The sequence below is a fragment of the Nicotiana attenuata genome, chromosome 8 (genome assembly GCF_001879085.1).
Source record: "Nicotiana attenuata strain UT chromosome 8, NIATTr2, whole genome shotgun sequence".
In the NCBI taxonomy this organism is placed as follows: domain Eukaryota; kingdom Viridiplantae; phylum Streptophyta; class Magnoliopsida; order Solanales; family Solanaceae; genus Nicotiana; species Nicotiana attenuata.
In genome coordinates, this window is record NC_031996.1 from 19,383,251 (window position 1) to 19,407,541 (window position 24,291).

At 38.0% G+C, this 24,291-nt stretch overlaps 1 protein-coding gene across 1 annotated transcript; it reads right to left on the minus strand.

Annotated features, from left to right (window-relative positions):
• On the minus strand, window positions 20,453-21,088 carry LOC109231540. The gene has a single exon (XM_019397202.1). It carries the CDS (start codon window positions 21,086-21,088, stop codon window positions 20,453-20,455), a length of 636 nt encoding a protein of 211 aa, XP_019252747.1.

Genomic DNA, 24,291 nt, shown 5'->3' on the forward strand with positions numbered 1-24,291 from the left:
CGTCGCGGCCCATCGGTTTGGGTCGTGACACAGAGGCCGGAATATGAGACACTCTTTTGGCCACTCAGACCTTGCATGTTTTTCAAGCTTTGTTCAAGGCTCTTCATCTTCCGAGCCATTTCCTCTTGCTCGGGATTTTTAACAACCTTTTCTTTCCCCGCTGAGAGATCATATTGTGGAGGTTGAGTGAAAGAGTATGGGGTCACATATGTTATTTCTGGTTGAAGCTGTGGACCCTGAAATGTGAATATTGGGAGCGGTGCCCTTGAAGCTGGTGCCTGGGGGCGAACCACAGAAGGCATGCCAGGATCATTGGAGGACATTGGAGGGTGCCCGCATAGGATGAGCAGGTTGGGCATAGGGGCCTTGGTAACCTCACCTGACCTAGGGATCAACTCAGGGAACCAAGGAATTGAACTTGGCGGTTCCCTACCATTAGACCAGGCGTCCCACATTTCTCATATGCGGAGACACAACATCTTATTCTCTTCAAAAGCTGCTGGTTCCAGCTGCAGAATAGCCGATGATGGGCTATCCTCAGAACCGATGTTTGGTAGATTTCTTGCGGAGGCCATCTGTGCCTTTGGATGTTGTGAAAGAGGGGAGACTAGACTACCAACAAAACCAACCACCAAAACCTGGCTAATTTTGCACATTCAACAACCTTGTTAGTTTGGAACATTTAACATATAGGAAATCGCACGTTGGGATGCAATGCACCTAAAAGTTAAACGCTTCTACCATGTGTTTGAAACGTGCATGTTTCATCCCGGCCTTAACTAACTTTTCAGTATGGACCTCTTTTCTTCAATCAATGTTTCTCTCTAATCACTCTTGATTTTTCATCTCATTTTTTTTGTTCTTTTATTTTTGACACTCTCTTTTCTCTTTTTGTTTGTCACTCTTCAATTCTTGTCGCTCTTGTTTTTTTTTTCAATCTTTTTTTTCTTCAATTTTTCTCTCTTTTTTTTCAGTATATTTTTTACTCAATTTATTTATGGCTATGACCGAATCCGATGGGGATTGCCTACGTATCATGACCCCGCATGAATCAGTTCTTGCGTAGTTCGGGAAGATCGAGAATAAGGTAAATAAGCTAACTCTTTTATTTTTTTTTGGAATTTTGAATTTTCATTTATTTTCTCTTTTTCTAAATAAGAAAGAAAATATTTTTTGGATTTTGGAAGTTACCTCTTAATTTTCGAAAGAGGGACTTTTAAGAAAATGTTTTGGATTTTTGAGTTTTTGTTTATTTACAAAAGTACTTCTAAAGAAAAGCAAAAATATTTTTCGGACTCAACTTTTCAAAATTTGTATTTTTTTTTGTTTTTTATTGACATTTATGAAAGAAAGACATCTAAAGGAGTATTTTTTTTTGGATTTTTGTTTCTGATTGTTTTTTGGAATTTTTTGGAAAATTACTTCAAAATGAAGGAAACCTGTATTTTTGGATTTTGATTTTTATTGATTTTTCTTTTTTTTTTCCTTATGAAAGACTTCAGAGAGAAGGAAACTATTTATTTTTTCGTTTTAAAAATTTCTCTTTTTTTTGAATTTTTCTAAGAAAAGTTTTCTAAAGAAGGGGCTTATGGAAATATTTTTGGATTTTTTTGAAAATTGGGGTCGGAACCGATGAGGTTTGCCTACGTATCTCACATCCGGTGAGAATTAGACACGCGTAGTTCGGGCAGATTTTGTCAAAACCAAATATTTTTGAAAAAATCTTTTTTTTTTGTTTTTTTCTTAAAAATCCGGCAGAGTTTCAGAACTATTTGGGCATTGATTTTTCCAAAACAAGTGGTTACCCTCACTTAACCCTAACACAACTATTTTCTTTCAATTCTCTCTCATTATTCATAAGCTGGTCTACATGCAAATCCGAAGCAAATAAATGCACAAGTAGAAAGTAGGATGCATCAGGATGGTCTTTTCATTTCAGGTCACCTGTCCTAGACGGACCTAACCCCTGTGTTGAGTCCCCTAAGTCAAATACACATGATGCAAACGAATTTCCTACTAGGGATCCGGCATGAGGCTTTGTTATGCTAGGTTTAAAACCTAGGTTTATTGTTCTAGACCTGGCTTACCCGAGCGGACAACTCGAGGCGAGGTGGAGGCAGTGTACCGGGGATACAGAAGCTCCGCCGGCTTAGCAACTTGTCCGAACCTCGTTCTAAATGGGATAAGACTCTAAACAGAAGAGAAGTCACACGAAGTGCACCCTTCTCCATGATGTAGAAGACTCAGATAGAGGAAGGGTTTCATAGCAGTTTATATATACAATTCACCAAGTATCATAGCGGTAAAGCATTTAGCACATTTAGCATGAAACATGTAGGAAAATCAGATAAAGCCAAATATAACATTTATTCTAAGCTCGAATTCTTGAACCCTGAACCGAAATTCTGGGTTCGTATCCCCAGCAGGGTCGCCAAAGCTGTCACACCTCCTTTTTTACACACCTACCCCGAAGGATAGTGTATAAGGGAGTTTTTTCACTTTAAGTGACACTATTCGAAATGGGATCATTTATTTATCAGAGTCGCCACTTGGGATAGGTTTGGCTTTTGGTGTCCCAAGTCACCGGTTTATCTTGAATCCCAAATCGAGGAAATTTTCGACTTTCCAAATGAAGTCTGCGAACCAGAAACTCTGACTAAGGAATTCTGTTGACCCGGGGGAAGGTGTTAGGCACCCCCAGATCCCGTGGTTCTAGCACGGTCGCTTAAACTATCATAATCGGCCTAATATATGATTTTAAAACATGTTCATCCTATAGTGCAATTTAAAATTATTTACCGCTTTTAATTGATTTTTTAAGGAAGATTGAACGTCGTTTAAAACGTATTTTTGGATCACGTCACATGAAATGCACTCGGATCTGAAATACATTTTATTCAACGTTTTGGGATTTGGATTTGGGTCACATGAAATGCGCACCCGAGTTTAAGAAGGTAATATTATTTAAAGACGCACCTAAAGCAACTACGCGTTGTTAACTTTGTGAGGGCCATGTAAATTTGCTAATGGCACACCTCAATTTCTAAAGAGTTAAAAATTAATTAAGTGAGCGCCATGGGTTATTTAATGAAAATGGCACTCCTCAAATTATCTATAAAAGCTAGCAAGTTTTGTGAGGGCCATGGGCTCAGGGGTTTTATTTGGAATGGAGCGCCTCAATTTATTTCAAAGGGTAAGCTATTCGATAATATAAATATAATGAGACCAATTTATATTATTGGTTCAAGACTAATGTCAATTCCAATTCAACTAATATTAAATAAATGAGAACTAATCTGCTTATACTTCAATTGGCATATTACACGACTTCAATCTCAGCCAAAGAATTAGAAATGATTGTGCGACAATTACGACCAAGTATTCAACCAGAGAAGCAAAGTGAGCACACAAATTCAACGATTCAGCTATTTGACCGTACAAAAAACATGATATAAAGAACTTTTAACAGTTTCAAGAATGGCATCTTGATATAGCAACTACTGGAACCGTTAATGCAATTAAGATCATTTTGTATTTGCAAGTCGTTCATAACAAAAATGTTCTTCTAGAGAGGCAAATCACATTAATTACTAGCAAAACGTCTAATGAATTTACAATCATCAGTGGCAGGAGACATAAGGATGTATGAAATTTCAGTTTACTAACATGCTTGCTATCCCATTTAACGACAAATATCAATTGATAACATTGGAGGTACATTTAAATCTTTGAATCACAGACAAACCAAACATATCCAAATTACATTTAAATGAGCAGTTCTGTCAGAAAATACTTACAAAATAAGAATGAACAATTGCAAAAACAATTACTTAAGATTTCAAACATTTCATCAAGTAATGATACAAGTTCAAGGATATGTACCTAGATAACTTATAATCGAACTTGAAATAACCAAATAAGGGCAGAAGCGGATGAATCAGCAGAGCAAGAGCAACAACGGCAGCATCAAACAACCTTCTACAACTCAAGTGTCCTTTAGAAATACCAGAATATGTATAGCAAATGATGGAGAATGAAATAGTTTCGAGATTCCTTTTTTTTGTGGTAGTTTTGTCTTTGTTCTTGAAGCTTTTTGTTTTTTTTTTCAGATCTGATTTCGTTTCTTTTTTTTTAACAGTTGTTTCAGCTGAGTGAAAAGGTGAGTTTTCAGATCGTGAGGTGAGTGATTTTGGGCGTTTTTGGTTAAAGGGAGGACCTGATTCGTCTTCGCTCTCTGTTAGAAGTGAGGAAGAAGAGTGAGCTCTTTTTGGAGATGATGAGGGAATCAACCAGAAAAGAGAAAAGCTGCGCTCCCTGAGGATTTCTAAGGGGTGAGGTCTTAGGGATGTGGATCTCCAAAATCTGATCATTTAGGTCTAGGTTTTGCCTTTTAATAAAAACGTTTGGGCCAAGAGGGTATTGGGTATGGTAGATTGGGCTGGTTTGTGAGAATTGGGTTAATTTGGGTATAGGATTTGGGCTCAGCATTAATTTTGGCCCGATTTCACAAGACAAACCTTTTTTTCCATTCTTTCTTTTGTTTTCTAATTTTTCCTTTTCTTTTTAAATCCTACAACTTAAAAATCCTAAATTATCCAAAAGTGTTAAATTAAACTAATTAGCTAATTATAAAAATTATAAAAGCTACTTAATCCTAAAAAAGAAAAAATCAATAAAAGGAAAGTGTAAAAATGAAGCATTTTTTGTGATTTTCAATTTTTATAAAATAAGTAATTACTAGCTAATTCTAAAAAAGTAAAAAAAGAATTCTAAATGTAATGCATGATATTTTTTGTATTTTTTCATGATTTAAATAAAACTTAAACATGCCAGAAAAATGCAAACAATTAATAAAAGTCTATAAAAATCCCTAAAAATGGTAAATAATTAAGAAAAAATTTATTTTCTTGGATTTTATAGGAGTATTTCATATAGGGCAAAAATCACGTGCTTACAGATACTCGATTCCAATTCTAGCTCTCTTTGGATATCGATCCCGATCCAAAATCGGGTAAAAGCTGCTCCGACCCTCTCTCGCTACATATTTAGTAGTGCAGAGTAGGCCGCGATTAGTTGGAAGCTCAATAGAGTCTGGAATGTTATCAAGCTTGATTGTCTCGCGCCTTCAATAAAAGAGTTCGCCCGAGGTCATTTCAAGCAGGAGATCAAGTCCTTTCCATACAATACCCATTATTACTTCCATAAACTTGTAGGGAAGTACACTTCAAAATGGGATGGGCCATATGTCGTACGAGAAGCTTACTCAAGTGGGGCTTACAAGCTGGTTCATAAATGGCATGAGAATCGACCCTATCAATGGCAAGTTTCTGAAAAAGTATTATCCTTGAAGTTGCAACGCTCCTTGACGCATGAGTCTAAACTGCATGTTCCTATACTCCTGGCCTGCATGGCATGAGAATCAGCACTATCAATGGCAACTTTCTGAAGAAGTATTATCCTTGAAGTTGCAACGCTCCTTGACGCATGAGTCTAAACTGCATGTTCTTATACCCTGCATGAGTCTAAACTGTTTACGGCCCACAAAAAAATTCCGCTAGGTTGAAAACCACGAAAGAGGCGGCCTAGGCAAAAGTAAGGACATAAAAAAAATTCTACCCATTCTAAACTACGGTATGACTTGATCCTCTTCACCGAGGTACGCAGGCAGTTTAGAGTTTCATTCTGAGTTCAGCCTCATAAGTTCAAAATATACATAATCCCCCAATCGTTGTATGAATGAAGTACGATGGAATGTCATTCGTTCAATCAGTATTTGAAAATTGAACTCGGATACCATTCTTCTGTTAAACTTTGGATCCCATTTGATTTAAAGGGGGCAAGCCGCTATGGTAAATTGGTGTCTGCAATGAAATGATTAATATCTTTTAGGGGGGCTTCCAAGCATTTGCATTGAAGTCTGGGGATTCATTATGCCTTCACGTTCGCCAAACCTTCAAGTTTTTTTGGTCTGCCTTCACGATGACACTTAGACCCAAGATATTGGGTGATAATGAAGCTCTTGAATTTCAATTTTTGGCAATTAAAAAGGTCTTACAATCTCGAGGCTTCCACACCAAGATACAAAAACTTTTGGTGAAGTCGCGCAAATTTGGAACTTCGGCATATCAGAAATCGAAGTCGACTTTGAACTATCATCTGAAACTATCATCTTAAATTTTACATGTGGATATGTTTTAGATTTTGAAGTTTAGTTTCCAAATAATCAAGAGGTTTATTATTTTGACGTTGCCACATAAAGATACAATTTTTTTGGCGAAGTCACGCAAATATGAAATCGTCAGTTGTCAGAATTTAGTATTGATTTCGAAATATTATCTAAAACTATCATTAAGGCACTAAATTTTTCATTTTGGATATGTTATAGATTTGGAAGTTAAGTTTCCAATAGATCAAACGGTTTGTGATTTCAACGTTCCTACTTTAAGATACAAAACGTTTGGTGAAGTCGCGCAAATCTAAAATTGTCGGTGTGTCAGAATTTAGTATTGAATTCGAAATATTATCTGAAACTATCATTAAGCCATTAAATTTTGAATTTTGGATATATTATGGATTTGGAAGTTAAGTTTCCAATATATAAATGGTTCATGATTTCGACATTCCTACATCAAGATACAAAAGTTCTGGTAAAGTTGTGCAAATCTAAAATCGTCACCGCGTCAGAATTTAATATTGGTTTCAAACTATTATCCGATTCTATCCTTAAGGCATTAGATCTTGAATTTTGGATGTGTCATAGATTTTCAAGTTAAGGTTTTAAAAATCAAACGGTTTGTGATTTTGACTTTTCTACACCAAGATATATTTTTTTTGGTGAGACTGCACAAATCTAAAATTTTCAACGTGGTGAAATCTAAAGTTGGATCCAAAATATTATCAGGGTCGATTCTGAAGGTGTTTGATTCTAAGTTTTGGATATGTTTTAGATATTGAAGTCTAATTTTTGAGAAATTAAACGGAATTCGTTATTTGGACTATCCTCGACAAGATATGAATCTTTCATTACGAGTGTGTAAAGCTAAAAATTATGCGACCAAGATAAATATCGGGAAATGTAAAGCAAAAGAAAAGCAATCTTATTTAAGATGAAATAAATATCCACTAGGTCAATCTAACTTAAATATAAAAGGAGAGATAATGCTAATAGTCTAGTCTAAACAAAACTTGTAGTTGGATCAATTCTTGACAGCTAGTCTCCAGGTTCTTCTTCTTCTCCTCCAAATTGGCCGAATCTTCATCAGTCAGCAAATTTACGTTGTCATATGAAAAGACCTCAGTCTCGGTAGCTAAAACTTTTGCCTGAATCTCTTCAACCTTCTTTTGAGTTGCTTCTATAACACCTTCGAGGTTCTCCCTCTCTTGTTATAATATCTGCAACTTCTTCACAACTCTCTTCAGTTTCTTTTCACTAGAGGAAGATTCTTGACTTTCTCACTTGCTTCAAGTTTGAACGAATCGAGACGCTCTTTAGCTTTAGAAACCAGCTCTAGCTTCTCATCTTCACTCGTCGTATCAACCATATTGGATTGCTCTTTGTCATATGACGCGGCAAGCTCAAAAAGAGAATCCAGTAAACTCTTCAGTGGAGAAAGATCCAAAATATTCATCTTCTTCATATTCTCGAAAATCTCAATAATTTGCTCCCTATAAGATGAGAGCAATTTTGCACGATTTTTGGAGAGTCTATTACAAATGTCCTCCCAAAGTCCCAAGATTAATTCCTTTTTGCGATTAAAGACAGTGCTCTTTCCTTCAAAAATAGATACCGATGTATTTGTCATTGGTGGAACGCGAGTTATCTCATTTGGAGTTTGTTTTTTAGGGCTTCGTCAGGAGGAAGATGTCACGACCTCACTTCGCCCTCCGTGAATTGTCGTGATGACACCTAGTATCTACGAATAGGTAAGCCTAACAATGCGGAAAGTAAACAGAAACTTGCGGAAAAGTAAATTTAAAGCAAAGAAGGTAAAAAGAAACAGTGTTTAAGGTGACGCTCGGCATATACAAATAACAATTCTCGAAGCTAACAACAATATCCCAAAACCCGGAATCTCAGAAATCACAAGCTAAGAGATACATAAGAAGCTCTAACTCCGGAATTATCTAAACATGGGAAAATACTGAATGGACTATACTTATACAGAATGATAGAAAGGGACTCCTCGGTCTGCGGACGTGGCAGATATACCTCGAAGTCTCTATAGAAATGCCTCCTTCCGAGGCTGATAGAACTGAGTGGAAGTACCTGGATCTGCACAACAATAATTTGTAGAAGAGTAGCATGAGCATACCACGGCGGAGCCCAGTAAGTATCAAGACTAACCTCGGTGGAGTAGTGACGAGGAACAGTCGAGACACCTACCGGTCCAATAAAAATAGTACAAATATAGGAAATACAGGACGTGATATATATATAAAGACTACACGAAATGGCTAACAATGCTACACGCACAATAAGGGAAGAAAACATCAAGTAACAACGAAGATACTGAGAACAATGACACATAAAAGCGAGCAAAGACACAACCCAAATCCTAAGGTCACAATACAGTAAAGGAAAGACAATAACTCAGATCCTACGACGGTGTTCACATCAGGTCTTATCCAATAATTTTTCCATGAAATACTGAATCTCGAACAAATTACAACTCACGAGTCCCAGTACCAGAAGTCTAACACTTGGCACCCTGTGCCCCATCGGCCTCACGGTCATACTGACAACTCACTTGCTAACTAGGGCCACTCTCTCATATATAATAGGTAAACGAGGGCGTACATCTATATTTAGCAAAATCAGGAGGACTTCGCAACCAATAGGAGTATTCAACTACGTGTATGCTTGTGCAAGTGCTCTAACAAGATTTCCTACCAACTAATAAACATAAGGAGAAGAACGAACACCACGTACAATATTTCCTCACAACTCCCACGAGATAAAGCTCATACGAGTAAGCATACCACTATCACAACATTTAAACAAGCAGAATGCCCTCAGGCCATCACAAATATTCACAATCAATCCCTGACATAACCCACCTTGTTCCGCCACGTGTGCAAATAATAACATAATAAGTGCTCACCTTGTTACGCCACACGTGCATCATAATGTTCCACCTTGTCTCGCCACATGCGCAACCCACATATAAGCATATATACATATCCCGCCTTGTTATGCCGCATGTGCAATATATCAATAGTAGCAATAGCACGGCAGAAACCTCGTGCGACCCCGCAACAACAACCGCACGGTAGAAACCTCGTGCACCACAATATCAACAACCGCACAGCAGAAACCTCGTGCATCAACACCACAAGTACAACAGCAACAATGAAAATATATACAAGAGCACGACAAATGAATCAACTCAAGAACTTTCGTTCACCAGGGGACGGTAAAACTAGCTCACAAGGAATAACCACAATAGAGAATACTAAGAGTAATAAGAACAACTCAACAAGGGAGAAAATAATATGAAGCAACGATCCCATAACATGTAGTTCAACAACAAGGAAGTTAAAATGAATCAAATAATTTCAAATAAGGAAATGTTAACTAAACATAGGATATCTACACTTCTTTTGAGGTTGGGCAAGTTACGAAGAATATACAACAATTTCAATTAAGGATGAGCAGCGGGAAGATAATCGTAACCTCAAATAATACTAATTAATTACATGAGTGATAATAATAATTTCCAATAAAGACAAGCAGTTATGAAAGATAACGTGACAATATAGGAGGTAAAGATCTTCAGTTAAGCAAAGTAAGAACCAATTAGGCAATAAGAATGAACCATAAAGCAATTAATTCCAAGTAAAACATGTAGAGGTGAAACTTGTAATAGGGAATTCAATCATATCAAGAACAATTTCATACTCAGTGAATATAAGGACCTAAGAACCCTAAAAGGCCAATTTTTCCACAAATAAGTCCGAGAACGCACTCGTCACCTCGTGTACACGGATTACAATCAACAGAGAAGACTCAAATCCTAAGGGGAAGTGTCCTACACAAGGTTAGGCAAGATACTTACCTCGATCCGGCTCATAATCAACTAGAAACCACGTTCTTTCCACGAGTACTCGACTCCAAATGGCCCAAATCTATTCAATTTAATTTTATAATGTAAATAACACTTCAAGTAACTGATTCTACAATTAAATTCTAAGCTAATACGCGGAATTATGTAAAATGACCAAAGTGCCCCTCGGGCCCACGTCTCGGAATCGGAAAAAATTTATATTTTCAAAATCATCACACTCTCACGAGTCTAACCATATCAAAATTATCCCAATCCGATGTCAAATACCCAATCAAAACCCAATCTTAAGGTCTAAGAACTTTTCCCCCAATTTCTACCAAAATTCCGAAATTAAAGAATGAATTTAAGAGAAGATTCATGGAAATTAGTCTAAACCGAGTAAGAATCAATTACCCAAGTCGCCCAGGTGAAAAATCCCACCAAGAATCACCAAGAATCGAGCTCTAGAAGTCAAAATATGATGAAAATGGTGAAACCCTCGAGTTAGGGATATATTCTGTCCGCCTAGGCTTTTATGCATCGCGATCGCGGAAGAGGAGACGCGATCGCGTAGAAGAAATTTAAAGCTTTCAAGAAACACCCTTCGCGATCGTGAGAAATGGGACGTGAACGCGATGAACAAATGGGCAGGGCTTACGCGATCGTGGGGTGATTCATGCGAACGCGAAAAGAAAATAGCCAACCGCCCCCCACTCTTAATTTCTATAATGCGAACGCAGGAATAGAGATGCGATCGCGAAGTAGAGGAAAACAGACTTTCGCGATCGAGGGAGATTATATGCGAACGCAGTGAAGGGAAAAGAGGTGACCAACAACAACACGTCGTGAATGCGACATGAGGTTCGCGATCGCAAAAGAGGCATACCAGAAGCAGAAACAGCAGTTCAAAATAGGAGAAAAATGATCCGTAGCCCATCTGAAACACACCCGAGGCTCTCGGGACCCCGTCTAATCACAGAAACAAGTCATATAATCTAACACAGACTCACTCGAGGTTTCAAATCTCATAAAACAACATTGAAACAACGAATCAAACCATATATCGAACTTATGAACTTTCAAATCTTCAAATTTCTAAACTCGAGCCGAAACCTATCAAATCAACCCGGAATGACACCAAATTTTGCAGACAAGTCCAAAATGACATAACAGAGCTGCTCCAACTCTCGAAATCGCATTCCGACCCCGATATCACAAAAGTCAACTTTGGGTCAAATTTCTTCATTTTCCAAACTTCAACTTTTCCAACTTTCGCCGAAATGCCTCAATTTACCCTACGGACCTCCAAATCTGAATCTGGACGCGCGCCTAAGTCAAAAATCACCATAAAAAGCTGTTGGAATCATCAAAAATTCATTCCGGGACCGTTTACTCAAAAGTCCAATTCCGATCAAATTTTCACCGTTCAAACTTCTAAAACTAGATTCCTTCTTCCAATTTGACTCTAAACCATCCGTTAACTGAATTCCACCATGCACCTAAGTCCATACTCATATTTTGAAGCTGTTCCAGACCTTATGCTGCTGAACGGAGCTTAATTTCTCAAAACGACCGGTCGGATCGTTACAAAAGAGATGATGCCTTTGAAGACGACTTCACTTTAGATGTAGGCCCTCCAATAGATTCATTACTCATTTGCGGCTTATCATGTGGTGATACCACCGGATGCCCAATGGCATTTAACTGCATAAGGAAAAGGCAAAGAAAGTGAATACTTTTAGTAGAGCTATTCATTCAATTAAAAAATAAAAACAAAGGGGAAGGTGATTGTATTTTTACCTCCTGGTTACAAGCTGTAGGCGTTCTTGAGGGACTATCAACACTTGCAACCACTACGAGCTCTACTGGGTTAGGTCGTTTCCTTTTCCAATTTTGATCTTCATTGGTACTCTGTCTTGTATCTTGAGGAACGTGCATGCTAAATGGAAGAACTAGAGGGTGTTTCTCCATATCCGTTAAAGTGCACACCACTTCTTTCAAAGCTGCCTTTGAGGTTTTAAGCTTCCTTTTCTTATGTTGTGTAACTAGTTTTGGGATTGGAGTATGTGGCTTTTTAACTTTTGGGAGCGTCATTCCAACACCTTTATCTTCACTTCCTAAAGGAGTAGTAGACTTTAGCCCAACATTGCCTACCAAAGCTTGTAGATTATTCTCGAGAAACTTCCCATGCGCTTTCTCCCACCAAGACATATAATTGGTAGAGAAAGGCTTCTCCACAGGATCTTCCATTGGGGGAAAAACCGCACGTGACATAGACCGATACAGTGTGCAAATCCTCCAAAATCTGAGTCCTTCGTCTAGAGAGGCGTTACGGATATCATTCTCGAAAAAACTAGGGACGTTCTGGTAAAACCCAAATTGACGACCAAACCGATGCGGGCTATATGGCTCGATGATAATGAGTTACCATACCTCAAAGGGAGGTAATTAAAACGTAAGCTCCTAAAGTAATTTAACTCCAACTCTTGAGGGGCATCGTTATCCACTTAATAATAAGGAAGAGAATTGGTTAACATTGTTGATGTCCAAACTATATCCTCCCCAGTATGGATGTCTTTTCTCGCATCCTTCTCGTGAAAGTACCTCGCAGCTCCCTCTCTTGAGTATTCCACCAACAAAGGGACAGACGGACCCTTAGCAAGTGGGTAATGGGTTTTAAAGTAATGTGCAAGCCAGCCGTAAACATAATGAATGGGAAAACAAACTTTGACCTGATCAAGTTGGGGAGAACACAAAATCTTATTTAAACCATGATAAATACTCGCCAAAACTAGGACCGCAAGGCTAATCTTTCACCCATTTGCCATCATGATTGCCATCTTAAACGTCTTGGGACGAATTAAGTTTTCTGCCTTAGGAAACACAAAGGCACATAGCCAAATTGATAAGAATGTTGCTACATATGTTTCATCTTTCTTATCAGACCTCACCCTAAGCTTGAAGAATATAGCTTCTTGATCACTCGGCCACCTCGTTGTCTCGGGAATAACTCTGTTAGGATTATGTGTCGACTTTAGGCATGCAGATTTCTTTTCCTTTCGCAGCAGGGCAGGTCTATATATTAAAGCTTTTTTATACCAAAAATTTGTTCACTTGCTGAAGGAGACCTTTTGGTTAGCACCCGTACCTTCCTTAAGGTGATGAAAGGCAGCAAATAAATACTCGCAAGATCGAGGAATAAATCTAATCTATTTTTCGTCCAAACCGATGAGTTCTCTTGTCTCAGGTACCACTTCTTCGTACGGAGAACCCGCAATGGGCAGACCTCCAAGGATATGTATATACCAAAGAGAGATAGATAGTTCCCCAGCTGATATAAGAAGCGTGTTCGTCTTGGGGCACCAAGCCTCACAAAATGCTTGCAAAATGTTCGAGTTTCGATCATAAGTGAAAAGTGAGGCATAGACAGCATCATAAATCTTTATTGTACTCAAGGTTTGTTGGCTTCCGCCAGGTACATCTTCAACCCATTCCCAATATCCTGGAATATGACGATACTCACCCTCGATTGCTGTTGTGTTTCCACAACGTACTTCGTCTTGAATTATGCGACGTCCTAAGTTTGGAAGGGTGCTAGCAATATTTACGTGGCGATGGATTGGCGCTTGGAGAGACCACATCTTGAACAATGGATTAGAAGTAGATTTGTGCTCCAAGGTCCAGTTTTCTACATGAAGGGAATTCCTCAAAGAAGGTCATAGGCTGCATACCGGCCAGCTTGTGAGGTGTGAACCAAAAGCTTGGTATGTTCTATGCCATCTTCAGTCTCGATTATGTGATATCTAAGTTTGGAGGAAGGTGAGGTATAGTATCTGAAATTTGCCATCTCTTCGGGCTGCACAAAAAATGAAAAAAAGAGAAAAAAAGTCATCAAAAACTAAATCAAGATTATTAGAATGGGCACAAAGGTCTAAATGGATGAAGTGGCCTCCGATAGTCGGGCCACGTTGAGAGTAATCTCTCCGGTAGTCGGATCATTTTGATAGTAATCTCTCCAGTAGTCGGGTCATTTTGAGAGTAATTTCTCCGATAGTCGAACCACATTGAGAGTAATCTCTCCGGTAGTCGGGTTATTTTGAGAGTAATCTCTCCGATAATCGAGCCACATTAAGAGTAATCTCACCGGTAGTCGGGTCATTTTGAGAGTAATCTCTCCGGTAGTCGGGCCACATTGAGAGTAATCTCTCCGGTAGTCGAGCCACATTGAGAGTAATCTCTCCGATATTCGGGCAGGGATGATTACTTATCCCCTCACACCCTAAGATTGTCTTCTTCATGCATGGATCATCTCATTAAACAAGAACACATCCTTCTTGTTTGACCTACAAAAAAAATGATAAAAGAAGAAAAGCACAAAAAAAGAAGAAGAAATTGCCTTCGCGTCAATTCTTCCGAGTCCACAAAACTAGACTCTAATAGATTGCAAATATGCGAATTGATGCTAAACAAAAATGAGGGCATATGATTTATATAGAATTCTCAAGTGGCTGTTGGAAATTAAACCCCGATGTGGGATGGCTGCTGTGATCGAACTCCAACAAGGATTGCACAATTTAGTCTCCTAATTGAAGTTGGTACCGTGAGTCAGGTGAAGGTTTCGTATGCACGTACAAATCCAAATGGGTCTTGTATTCGCAATAAAGTAAGGGAAATATCTTAGGTGTGTTTGGTATAACGGAAAATATTTTTCGTGAAAAATATTTTCTTAGGAAAGAAGTAATCTTATTCATTTTCCGGTGTTTGGTATGCAAATTAAGAAAAATGACTTCTCAAGAGTATTCATAAATAATTTAGATATAATAAACATGAAGCCATAAACTTTCAAACCAACAACCTTCCGGACCCACAAATTTCATAAACTTTCGAACCGCTAAACTTTCAAAACTGCAGAATTTTGAACCCGTAAACTTTATAATTTCTAAACCCGTAAACTTCCAAACACATAAACCTCCGAACTCATAATTTTGGAATTTGTAAAATTTTGAGCCTTTAAACCGATAAATAATAAAATTAAAACTGAAAAATATATTTAAATTTTTTTTTCGGGAGGGAGGGGGCAGGGTGTGGGGGGTGGGGCTGGAGGGGGGCAGTAAAACAAAAAAAAATGAAATTTAAGTTACAAAAAAAAGTAATTGTTTTTTGTGCGGGAGGGGGGGGGGGGGTAGGAGGGAGGAGGAGGGAGAGGGGGTTTTAGTTGGGTGGTGCAGAAAAATAAAAAAACAGAAATTTAAAATTGCAAAAAAATTAAGGTAACAATCTTTTTTTTTGCGGGGGTAGGGGAGGGGTGGAGGGGTAGTAGGGTGGGTGGTAACGGAAAAACTAAAATTTTAAAAAAAAAACCTTTTTTTGGAGAGGGGGTAGGGTGGGTTGGTGAGGGTGGGGAAGGTTGAGAAGAAGCTTTGGAAAATGTTTTCTCTTCTCTTGATAAGGAAAATATTTTCCTCCAATTGGAGGAAAATAAATTGATAAAGGAAAATATTTTCCAAAACATTTAAGCCAACCAAACATGAGAAAATTAAAAAATATTTTCCGAAATTTTTTTTCCTTCATACCAAACACACCCTTAATCTTGGTCAATTGATTTTATTATTGCATGTGAATGAAGGAAGGCATTAATTTTCACCGAACTTTGAATGCAAATCACGTGCAAGTCTTTTGAATTCCATAAGCACAATTGATCATTTTTGTCTTCTAAATAATAGCAAATTGTTAAAAAAATGTAGCTCAAAGTAACAATATAAAATAAGAAGATAAGTAAAATAAGAGAAGAAGAGATAACTTTCTTATTTCATCAAGTGTTGAAGTGTATTCCATCTCACATTTCATGCCTCTATTTATACTATTACATATGAAGGTTACAAAATCTTTGTCTTAAACATGGCATTAACAATTGAGATCATGGGGGAAGATCATGGGGAGGGGTTATGGAGGTGTGGGAGTTACAATCATAATGGTGATGAATAGTGGGAGGTAATTTACATCATGGGTGAAAGTAGTGGGAGTAGTGGACATCCACACTTACTAAATATTTTATAACACTCCCCCTTGGATGTCCAAAAAAATAGATAATATGCCTCGTTAAAACCTTACCAAGAAAAAATTCTGTGGGAAAAAATCTTAGTGAAGGAAAAAGAGTACACATATCTCTAATACGCTTTATTTGCTGCCTCGTTAAAAACCTTACCAGTAAAACCCAGTGGGACAAAACTAGGCTAAGGGAAAAAGAGTACAACGCGTATCTTACTTCCCCTCATGAAAATATCACTTTATTTCTCGAAGACTTCGCATTCCAATCTTCTGTCTCAACTTCTCAAATGTTGAGGTTGGTAAAGCCTTAGTGAACAGATCAGCCAAATTTTCACATGAACGAATCTGTTGAACATTAATTTCACCATTTTGTTGAAGATCATGCGTGAAAAAGAACTTTGGTGAAATATGCTTTGTTCTGTCTCCTTTGAATGTATCCTCCCTTTCAGTTGAGCAATACAAGCAGCATTGTCTTCATATAGTATTGTTGGATTATCCTTTTTCATAAGAAAACACACACATTTCCTGAATATGCTGAGTCATTGATCTTAACCAAACACATTTCCGACTAGCTTCATGAATGGCTATTATCTCAGCATGATTTTGAAGATGTGGGCAGCTATTGTTTGTTTCATTGAACGCCATGATATAACAGTACCTCCATATGTAAACAAATAGCATGTTTGAGATCGGGCTTTATGTGGATCAGACAAATAACCTGCATCGGCATAGCCAATCATTTCTGACTTGAATTCATTAGAATAAAACAATCCCATATCTATGGTTCCCCGAAGATATCTAAATATATACTGAACACCATTCCAATGTCTTCTTGTTGGGGAGGAGCTGAATCTTGCTAATAAGCTCACTGCAAAAGCAATATCTGGTCGAGTATTGTTGGCAAGATACATCAGTGCCCCAATTGCACAAAGATATGGAGTTTCATCACCAACGAGCTCTTCATCATTTTCTTGAGGCCGAAATGGATCTTTATTTATATCAAGCGATCTCACAACCATTGGGGTACTCAATGGATGTGCATTATCCATGTAAAATCGCTTTAAAACCTTTTCAGTATATGTTGATTGATGGACAAAAATTCCATTTGGTACATGCTCAATTTGTAGGCCAAGACAAAATTTTGTCTTACCAAGATCTTTCATTTCAAACTCTTTCTTCAAACACTCTATAGCCTTTGGAAGCTCTTTAGAAGTGCCAATGATATTCAAGTCATCAACATACACAGCTATGATGACAAATTCAGATCCAGACCTCTTAATAAAGACACAAGGGCAAATAGGGTCATTTTTGTACCCTTCCTTTAGCAAATACTCGCTAAGGCGATTGTACCACATCCTCCCTGATTGCTTCAATCCGTATAAGGATTTCTGAAGCTTTATTGAACAAGTTTCTCTTGAACTTTTATGTGCTTCAGGAACTTTAAATCCTTCAGGGATTTTCATAAAAATTTCATTATCCAGTGAGCCATATAAGTAGGCTGTGACAACATCCATCAATCGCATATCAAGCTTTTCATGGACTGCCAGATTTATTAGATACCTGAAGGTAATTGCATCTACCACAGGAGAATATGTCTCCATATAATCAATGCCAGGCCTTTGCGAAAACCCTTGTGCCACAAGTCGTGCTTTATATCTTACGACTTCACCTTTCTCATTTGTTTTCGCACAAAAACCCATTTGTACCCCACTGGCTTGACACCTTCAGGCGTTCGGACTATTGGTCCGAAAACTTCACGTTTTTTCGAGTGAAGCCAATTCCGCTTGAATTGCATTTTTCCATTTTGGCCAATCATTTCTCTGTCTACATTCATCGACAGATTTTGGCTCAAGATCCTCATCTAGTTGCATTATTTCAATTGCAACATTATATGCAAAATTGTTATTAACCACAACGTTATTTCGGTTCCACCTTTTTCCTGTAGAGACATAACTTATTGATATCTCTTAATTTTCTTCATTTCCAGGTACTAGAACCTCTTGTGAGGTCTTATCAATTGCTATGTCCTTATGTTCCTCTTGAGCAATTGTCTCTATGTTATGATCAACTTGATCATTTGCTCCTTTCCTTTTTCGGGGATTCTTATCCTTAGAACCAATTGGTCTACCACGTTTAAGGCGTGGCCTAGACTCATTTGCATCATCATACTGTCCAGCTGGGACATCAACTTGAATTGGAGCATTTACAGCTGGAATATGCGATTTAGTAACCCGTGGAAGGTTAGTAAATGCATCTGGCAATTGATTTGCAACATTTTGCATATAAATAATCTTTTGAACTTCTTGTTCACATTGATTTGTACGAGGATCCAAATGAGATAGAGATAATACGTTCCAATCTATCTCTTTTTCTAGCTGTTTATTTTCTCCCCCTAATGTTGGAAAAACTGATTCATCAAAATGACAATCAGCAAATCTGGCTGTAAACAAATCTCCTGTCATAGGCTCCAAATATCTAACAATAGAAGGAGATTCATAACCAACATATACTCCCAACCTTCTTTGGGGACCCATCTTTGTGCGTTGTGGTGGAGCAATTGGAACATATACTGCACATCCAAAATTCTTAGATGGGAAATATTTGGCTCCTGACCAAAAGCCAACTGTAATAGGGAGACTTTATGATAACTGGTTGGCCTTATGCGCACAAGTGCTGCTGCATGCAAAATAGCATGTCCCCACACTGAAATGGGGAGTTTTGTCCTCATTAGCAATGATCTAGCTATTAGTTGAAGTCGTTTAATCAATGATTCTGCTAGACCATTTTGAGTATGAACATGAGCAACCGGATGCTCAACTTTTATTCCAGTGGCCATACAATAATCTGTAAAGGCCTGAGATATAAATCACCAGCATTATCAAGAAGAATTGTCTTAATTGCATAATCTGGAAATTGTGCTCTTAACCTTATTATTTGGGCCAACAATCTCGCAAATGCCATATTACGAGTTGACAATAAGCAAACATGTGACCATCTTGTAGATGCGTCTATCAAGACCATAAAATACTTGAATGGTCCACATGGAGGGTGTATAGGCCCACATATATCACCCTGTATACGTTCCAGAAATGCAGGGGATTCAATCCCAACTTTAGCTGCTGATGGTTTAATAACCAATTTTCCTTGAGAACAAGCAGCACAAGAGAATTCCTTAAATTGAAGAATCTTCTTATTCTTCAATGTGTGCCCATTTGAATTATCTATTATTCTGCGCATCATGTTAGAACCGGGATGGCCCAACCGGTCATGCCAAATGATAAAATCGTTAGAAGTAGTAAACCTTTTGTTTACTATGGCATGTGATTCAACCACACCAATATTTGTGTGGTATAACCCAGAAGAAAATGCGGGTAATTTTTCGTGCACACATTTTTTCCCCGCTTTTATTGTAGTAATATAAAGGTATTCAACCTTTCCTTTATTAGAGGTCTCAACATGGTAGCCATTTTGGCGAATAGCTTTGAAACTCAACAAGTTTCTTTGAGACTTACTACAATACAATGCATTATTAATAGTTAATATCGTTCCTCCAGGTAGTAATAAGGCCGCTCTTCTAGAGCCCCCAATTAACTTTGTACCACCAGATATTGTATTAACATAAGCCTTTTTCATAACCAAATAAGAGAAAAATTTCTTTTCTCTTAATATTTTGTGAGTTGTAGCACTATCCAAAAGGCATAAATCTTCATTACTCATCTTGGATCCAATTGAAGACTGGGGAATTTTATATTCTTCGTAAAAAAAATAAAATTACATCATGAGAAATACGGAAAAAACTAACATCACCAACGACAACATAAGACAACTTAAGTACTACTTGAAAATAAAAAACAACTTTAGAACGAGACAAAAAAAACCACTGAAAATAAAAATAACATAATTGCATTCCCCAGTAAAATGATCAAACTTTAGTTTTGATCTCCAAAGAAGTCTTCAACTTCCAAATGAGTAAGATCATCGAGGCCTTGAAAATCATCATCATTCAAAGCAAGATTTGCCTCGGCATTGTCATCATTTTTGTTTGAAGGCCCTGCCTCAAAATTATTTTTAAAGGTCAAGTGTGACTCCACTGGGGCATTAGCGGAAGATGCTCCAACATTATTTGCCTTTCTTTTGATGGAGTTTTGATAAAGCCTGACAAAATACTCAGGTGCACGGCATTCAGTTTTCCAATGACCTTTCATGCCACAGCGGTGGCAGTTACCGCTTTTGCCTCTTGAAGGATTGTTTTGAGAACCCATATTGTTCTCTCGTTTGCCATGACCACCACGATGACGACTATTATATCGTATCTTACCATTGCCATGCCCACGTACATTCATATAGCCATGATTATTATTCTATCTTTTTCCAGACTTATCATGTCTAGTTGCCATATTCGCTTCAGGAAGCGGAGCTGACCCTGTGGGACGGGCTTCATGATTTTTCAGCAAAAGGGTATTATGTTGCTCAGCCACCAGAAGGCATGAGATCAATTCAGAATACTTTTTAAAATCCCTTTCATGGTATTGCTGCTGTAATACCATATTTGAGGCATGAAAAGTCGTAAGAGTCTTTTCCAGCAAATCCTCATCATTCATAACTTCCCCACATAATTTTAATTGGGAATTTATTCGAAATACAGCAGAGTTATACTCACTTACGGTCTTAAAATCTTGCAACCGTAAGTGCATCCACTCATATCGAGCCCTTGGCAATACCGTAGCCTTAAGGTGATCATACCTTTCCTTCAGGCCAGTCCACAATTCAAGTGGATCTTTCACTGTTAAATATTCAACCTTCAAACCTTCATCCAAATGATGACGAAGTAAAATCATGGCCTTCGCTTTGTCCTGGCTTGATGCCTCATTACCCTGAGTAATGGTGTTACCAAGGCCTTTAGCGGCTAAAAGAATCTCAGCATCGAGAACCCATGATAGGTAATTCTTTCCAGAAATATCAAGTGCCACAAACTCAAGCTTTGACAAATTCGACATAGTAAAAACTATCAAAGAAGATAACTAATTAGAAATCATTAGGATAATAGCATAAAGAATCTTAAAAATTGACATAATATCAAATTTGTGATCTACATATACACTAAAGTGATAATTCCATAGAAAAGAATACTATTTTTTCTTCTTCAAATTATTAGTATATCTTTGGTGTTAACTAGACCAAAATATCTTCTCTCAATTAATTCTATTAACATAAAAACTAGCAACTTTCACATGACAATCATGCAAATAACTTAAAATAAAGAAACATAGAATTCTTTATTTTTACATATATCTAGAAATGTGAGAAATTATAAAACGACATATTAAAGACACTAATCATGAAATCAAAATATACAACGGAAAAAAAAAATGAACAAATATACCTGAACAACGAAAAGAGCTCAACTTCGTGCTGATAACGTGTTAAAAAATGTAGCTCAAAGTAACAATATAAAACAAGAAGATAAGTAGAATAAGAGAAGAAGAGATAACTTTCTTATTTCATCAAATGTTCAAGTGTATTCCATCTCACATTTCATGCCTCTATTTATACTATTACATATGAAGGTTACAAAATCATTGTCTTAAACATGGCATTAACAATTGAGATCATGGGGGAAGATCATGGGGAGGGGTTATGGAGGTGTGGGAGTTACAATCATAATGGTGATGAGTAGTGGGAGGTAATTTACATCATGGGTGAAAGTAGTGGGAGTAGTGGACATCCACATTTACTATATATTTTGTAACATGCTACTATATTTCCAACATGCTATATTTGTTATTAGATCTGGTAATCCTATAATATTTAAAAGGATTTGTTAGTATTGTATATATTTCCTAATAATTGATCTACCATGTAAAAATCTCATTAATAAAGCTAAGGAGGGAGGCCTTGTCCAATTGAGACCTATGCTTTTCTTTGGAAAGCCCATGAATCAGTACATGGTCAGGTTTACAGTCAAATTTAAGATTTCTTTGAGANTATATATATATATATATATATATATATATATATATATATATATATATATTTGCTACCTCATCCATGAAATTTCTTCCGTCTTGCAGTTAGTATTGCTAATCACGCTTAAAAATTATCACGACCCGGATATTTCACCCTTGGGAGTCGTGATGACGCCTACTAATGTGAGCTAGGCAAGCCAATTATTTGAACAATTTACCTTTTTACCCATTTTATAATCATTAACAATTGCGAAGTAATAACATTTAACCAGCGGAATTTAACTTAAGCGGAAGAGAAAGCAATAAGCTATCAGAACATGAATCCAATACAACTGTTTGAACCTCGACAACCCAGAACTGGTGTCACAGTTTCACAGACGGTCTAAGAATACTACAAATAAAGGGTCTGAAAGAAATAAATACAACATTGTCTCTTGAAATGCATGAAAGAAACAGGAATAGTAGATAGAAGGAGACGCCAAGGCCTGCGGGCGCCTGCAGGACTACCTCGGGTCGCCTGATGATCAAGAATCAGCAATCTCACTGCGGTCCGAAGTCTACAACACTGGGGTCTGCACAAAATGCAGAGTGTAGTATCAGCACAACTGACTCCATGTGCTGGTAAGTGCCTAGCCTAACCTCGGCGAAGTAGTGACGAGGCTAGGACCAGACTACCAAATAAACCTGTGAAGGAATATAATATACAGCGAATAGTAAAGCAGGAATAAGCAAGTAGAGGTGCGGGGGGGGGGGGGGAGAAACATGCTGCGGGGGTATACCAGTATTAACAGTAAATCCAGAGTAACAGTCTAAGGGCAACTTAGAATTCACAACAAAACAAAAGAATCTAATATCCAAACTAAACACGCTTGTGTCAATAATTGTTGCGGCGCGCAACCCGATTCCAATATATATAACAACACTGTTGCGGCGTGCAACCCGATCCATATCATTTATGTGACGACCCGGCCGGTCGTCTTAAGAATTAACGCCCCGATCCCCCATTAACTGCTTCCCCTAAGTTCATTTCTGCTATTTTGATTTGCCGGGACGTTCGGTGTTGAGTTTCGGAGAGTTTTGGGACACTTAGTCCCTAAACGAGAGCTTAAGTGTGGAAAAAAGGTCCGTAGTCGGAACAGTGTGAAGATGACCTCGAAATGGAAATCTGATGGTCCCGTTAGTTCCGTTAGGTGATTTCGGGGTTGGGAGCATGTTCGAAATGTATTTTGGAAGTCCGTAGCTCATTTAGGCTTGAAATGCCGAAGTTTGAAATTTTGAAGTTTCCGGTCCGATAGTGAAATTTTGATCCAAGGGCCGGAATGGAATTCCGGAAGTTGCAGTAGCTCCGTCATGTCATTTGGGATGTGTGTGCAAAGTTTCAGGTCATTCGGACGTGTTTTGGTTAGGTTTTTGATCGAAAGCGTATTTGGAAGAAATTTGAAGTTCTTAGGCTTGAATCATTGATTAAATCGGGGTTTCGGTGTTGTTTTAGGTGTTTTAAGGATTGGTACAAGTTTGAATAAGGTATTAGGTGGTATTGGTGTTTTTGGTTGAGGTCCCGGGGGCCTCGGGATGGTTTCGGATGAGCGACGGAAGAATTTTGGAACTTGAGAGGTAGCAGTTCTGCTGCTTCTGGTATCTTTTCGCTTCTGCGGCTTGGGAACCGCAGCTGCGGAGCCGCAGAAGCGGCCTTGGTCACCGCAGAAGCGAGTAGGGGCATCCTCCTCAGGAACCGCAGAAGCGACAGGATTTCCGCAGAAGCGGGCCCGCTTCTGCGAGATGGGAACCGCAGAAGCGGAAGGTCGGATTTTTAAAGAGACCGCAGAAGCGGCTTGGATTACACATAAGCGGGACCGTAGAAGCGGACCCTTGGCCGCAGAAGCGGTAATCCCTGTTCAGAAATAAGAAATTCGAGGGTTGAGTTCAAAAGATAGAAAAATCAATTGAGAGCTCGGGAGAGGGCGATTCTTGGAGGGTTTTGAAGAGAAGATCATTGAGTAACGTTTTCTTAATCCTATTTAGTTGTATTCCATCAATATCTAGTTAAATCCATCATTAGAATTCGAATTTAGGATAAAAAATTGGATAGTTTGGGGAAAACTCCTTAGACCTAACTTTTGGATTTTGAGTGGGCATTTGACCTTCGATTTGGGAGATTTTTATATGGTTAGACTCGTAAGAGTACGAGAGTTCTGAAAATGTGAAAATTATTCGATTCTGAGATGTTGGCCTGA